Below are 4,605 nucleotides of genomic sequence, written 5' to 3'. Positions count from 1 at the left end.
GTGGTAGTATAGCAAAGAAAGAGTTTATATGTTTCACCAAATATTTCAATCACCTTTCAGAGATTAACGGCCACATTCTGCTTTTGATTTAGATATTTTACGCGACGAAACATTACCAGACTTTACTTCACCTTCTTCTCGAATGAGGCATTGTTCTATTTGCGTCAAGCAGTGAACGCGTAGAATGTCCGGTATCAAGCAAGCGACAACCTTCACATCTACCGCGAGGACAAATCAGGAGTGTGGAGTGCCATATTCAGGAACAGAACTGTAGATCACATGTTTTCGACGATCAGTAACAACTGAGGTTTATCAGCATATAGTGGAACCGTTCATTATCTTATGGAGAACGAAGGTAGGTTACTCGTGCTTTCAACATAAACAAGTCACATGTTATAATGCGACTGCAACTATGGACATTTTAGCTAAGTTTTCTGAGAACAAAATCATTTCAAGGGCCCTCTGATCTTCAATATCTCCTGATCTTGTGGCATAGACTTTCCGTCTGTCAACTCTTTTTGAGGAACTGTTCCATGGTAACAAACCAATAAATGTGGAACAATTCGTTGGAAAGTGTGCTGTCATGCTGCGAAATATTGTTTCTGATTTGTGTGTCTTCATTTCTGTGTAGAAACAAAGGTCATATCTAGCATTTACTATGTGATTTACTACTATGTATTCTAATAGTAAATGTCTTCTCTGAACATTTTTGAGATAACCAACTTTTGGATCACCCTTTATAATCTCACTTGCAAACTAGAGAACAATTAATATTATAAAATTTATGTGATAGGTTTATATGTTAGACAGTACCATGGTCACCTTGAGTTTGAAATCCAACAGAAGCACCATTTGAATACACGCGTCTCTCAACCTGGCTTTTCTCAGATCCACTATGATCACATAAATATCATTCGAAATCACTTCTTACCACGAGATCATAATGCATATCCTCTATAAATAAACATCAAAACACTAAACGAAATAATTTACTGTCAATTAAAGACAATTGCTTTAGATTGGCGTCTCAAATAATGTATTTTTCTCTTTTTTATATTATTTAATATGTTTGATTGTTTAAGAAAAGTAGATGGAAAACGGGAATACTTGTTTTGATTGTTTTCGTTATCGAATTATTTAAATAATTAATCATAGAAATTAATAACTATACTTGTTTTTTATACAAGAATAAAATGCAAATAGAAGCATATAACATTAATACCATAACATCAATAAGCTTTAAGGGTAATCCACTATCATTATCTCATTACATATATTTTCAACCTAATGGATATTTACAGAGAGACATCTCTGAATATTGTACTTATAACTAAATTTCCATAACACATATTTAAAATTTGTGTACAATATTAACTCTATTAAATGAAGGCTTCATGTATGACATTTAGTGTTTAATTTTAAATTCACGCCAGCGTAGTATTCTTGAGAAACGTAACATTAAGGAATAGCGAAGGAAACTGACAATCGGCGTTCAAAGTCTGACCAAAAGCATTCAAAAGTGTGCCTGTGGCGATTAACGAGGAAAATTAGTTGGATGGAACTAAAAAGCTACTGAGAAATTGTTACTGAAGGTGGGGAAATAGTTCAAGCTGGAAGTAATTAAAAATTGGAAGATAAATTTGTTAGATCATTTCAGAAAGAAAAATCTTGTTAATGATGTGATAGAATGTATGGTAGAATGTAACGGTAAGAGTTGAGGAGAGAGAAACAATAATGGAGATAGAACTAGGAAAAGAAATTGTTCAGGGCATGATTTGACATTAAGTTGTATTGTTAGGAATGTGACAGACGGTATGATAGAATTACGAGTAAGTGTTGACCGAGAGAAGGACAATAATGAAGGCAGTTAAAAGATGATAATAAAGTGTATAGGGTATTATTTGAGAATATATTGTGTTATTAGAGATGTGATAGAAAGTATTGCAGAATATAAGAGTAAGTGTTGAAGAAGAGAAAGATAATCGTGGTAATGGCTAACCCTTTAATTGGCAACCATTGAGAGCATTACCATTAAAATATTTAGTTTGCTTTTATTGTTGAACAATGTCCTCCTGATGATAATTGCGTAATTTTTAAAGGATTTTTGTACTTTGGTTACAAAATATAGGGTGTTTATTTCAAAGTAACATTGCCATAAAGTAGGTTTTATATGTAGCTACTGAGAAGCATTGCCCTATTATGGTAAAATATCATAAGAATACTCTCAGTAATTACCAACAGTTTCGTTGAAATATTTTCTTACAGAGAAAGACACTTCAAATAAAAAAAGAACTTTAGCGGAACGCAGGAGATAAAGCTTCTACAATACTAAAATTGATAGCCCCGTGTTGACGAAGATTAGAAGTATCTAAAGAAGCGACCCGCAAATCATGTATATGAATATTATATGAAAGCAATAATGCCAATTAAATAATTACTGAAGTTATAATTCGTGCAGATAATGCAATAGAATGCGATATTGCTTGAGAGTAAAGAATAAAGGGTTTAAAAGAAGAAAGAACTGGTTAGGTCATTACTTAAGCAAGAAATGTCTTATAAGAAATGTGATAGAAGCTATCGTAAAAGAGAACCGTAAGTGCAGGACAAGAGGAGATCAGCATTTGGGAACGTTTTGAAAAGAAAGCGTTTAGAACATTATTTAAGAATAAGTTATTATTAGTGATGTGATACAATGTAAGGAAAGAGCAAGTGTTGGAAGGAAAAAGAAAGACACTGGGTGTAGTTGAATAAAACGGAAAGTTTTGTTTAAAAGAATCTCACTCTTTGAAGAAACATTTTGCTTTAAAAGAGCTCGAGAAACAATATAGTGTATAAATAAAGAATACTCAGAAGAATTCAAATGTACAAATAAAGAAACTGTCGAGAAAAACTATATTTCAACAGACAGAAATCTCCCCCACGCTATTCCCTGACATCACCATTGCTTTACAGTAACAGTATCTCATTGGACTCATACTTTTGATTTCTCAGCTAGTCTTTTATCAAAATAACGTAAGCAATGAACTAAATGTGATTTATTGGAACATCTTACGAAACAAGGTTATGATACACGCTGCTTCATTTTTCTGTACATGATACGAATAATTTAGTTATTTTTAGTTTGATGATACCAAAGATTTATTTGTGTGGTTTACTTGTGTTTTAAGTTTGTGAAAAATATGTTCCTTTCCCTTTCTTACATAGCCTGTTTATAATATGCTATAACGTTGGGAAACATGTACTGTAATTTACTACAGGAAAAACGTGAGTTACAATGTGAAACCAGTATAGTTAGCCCTACCTCCAATATCTCATTGTAAAACCACACCTTGTTAAAAGTGTCATAAAATATGTTAAGTGTTTACAACTGAAAGTGTAAACTTTATCTCTTTTTTGCATAACGAGATTTTATTTTGAAAATGGAGTTCCCTTCTCCTCATTTAGCTGGATATATTGCAAGTCAAGTTATTTATTTAGCAGGTAAAAATTCAAATTTAAACATCATTCATATGATGTAATATTCATGAAATAATGTGCAAATCACACATTTTGATATCTCCTGTTTCACATATGTTCCAAAGATTAGAGGAATATAGCGTACGAGTAGATTTTCGTTTGACGGGCATAAACCAGGATAAGAACAGAATACTTATTTCCAGATATAAACAACAAGCCAATTATTGTAGATATCAAAAAGAGCTTTCGATATGACCCATGGCTGCATTTTGAGAGCAATTTCTTCTGAGGGACCATATGCAGATTCTACGTCAGAGGCGTAACAAAGAGATCGACGGGATTTATCACGCAAGCAGACCTGGAATCGAAATTTCTTAGCATCTTCCTTTGTGTCAACAGCTCGAACAATAAAATACATGCTTCCTTTTGAAGCTGGTTCCGTCTTCAGTGAGAAGAGACCCCATTCGGGTATTTCAAGAATCTCTGACATATTTCCTCTAGGGAATGGGAAATGAAAGGAGAAGGTTTCCGGAAATGTGCATTTCTTTCCAACTTTGACTGTTATGTTCAAATGATACATTGACAGATGGGTCTTCAGTTTATTTGTAGTCAGAAAGACATTACATCCTTCAACAGGACATTTTATAGTTTTGTATTCACAAGTGTTCTCGTGATTTCTCTTCTCTGCAAGGATCAAAGTTGCTGGACATCCTTCTTCTCTGTATTTACAAGGTAGTGGAATTTTACGAACCATTTCTTCAACATTGAAATTACGAGGTCCAGACATGTCTTGTCGGCATACTGGACATGTTGCAAGCTGGTCTTTACAATCTTTACAAACAGAATGACCATTTTCGCATTGTTTAGTTGGCGGCATCAGTATATCCTTACAGACAGGGCATCTCAAAGTGTCCCAGAATGAACTCAGGTAGTCTGATTCAGTTCTGATCTACAATAAAAACAAAACAATGTGTATTGAGGGTAAGTTTCAACTTTGAATATAAAATAGAACAGCTGAAGAATTAATGGTCTAGACCGAAAATAAATCTTATAAATCTTATGAGAGCTATGTGATTCATAAATGTGTTTCATTGAAAATAAATATTATTCTCATTTAAAAATATGGGTGTTAAAATGGTAGGGAAATAT

General features: G+C 33.2%; 1 protein-coding gene across 1 annotated transcript; it reads right to left on the bottom strand.

Moving 5' to 3' along the window:
* Positions 1 to 3,649: 3,649 nt before the first annotated feature.
* On the bottom strand, positions 3,650 to 4,333 carry LOC145682305 (E3 ubiquitin-protein ligase SIAH1-like). The gene has a single exon (XM_081753882.1). It carries the CDS (start codon positions 4,331 to 4,333, stop codon positions 3,650 to 3,652), a length of 684 nt encoding a protein of 227 aa, XP_081610008.1.
* Between the last annotated feature and the right edge of the window lie 272 nt (positions 4,334 to 4,605).

Source organism: Thermobia domestica, chromosome 3, assembly GCF_964235325.1.
Source record: "Thermobia domestica chromosome 3, izTheDome1.hap1.1, whole genome shotgun sequence".
Taxonomy (NCBI): Eukaryota; Metazoa; Arthropoda; class Insecta; order Zygentoma; family Lepismatidae; genus Thermobia; species Thermobia domestica.
This window is presented reverse-complemented; position numbering and strand designations above follow the sequence as displayed.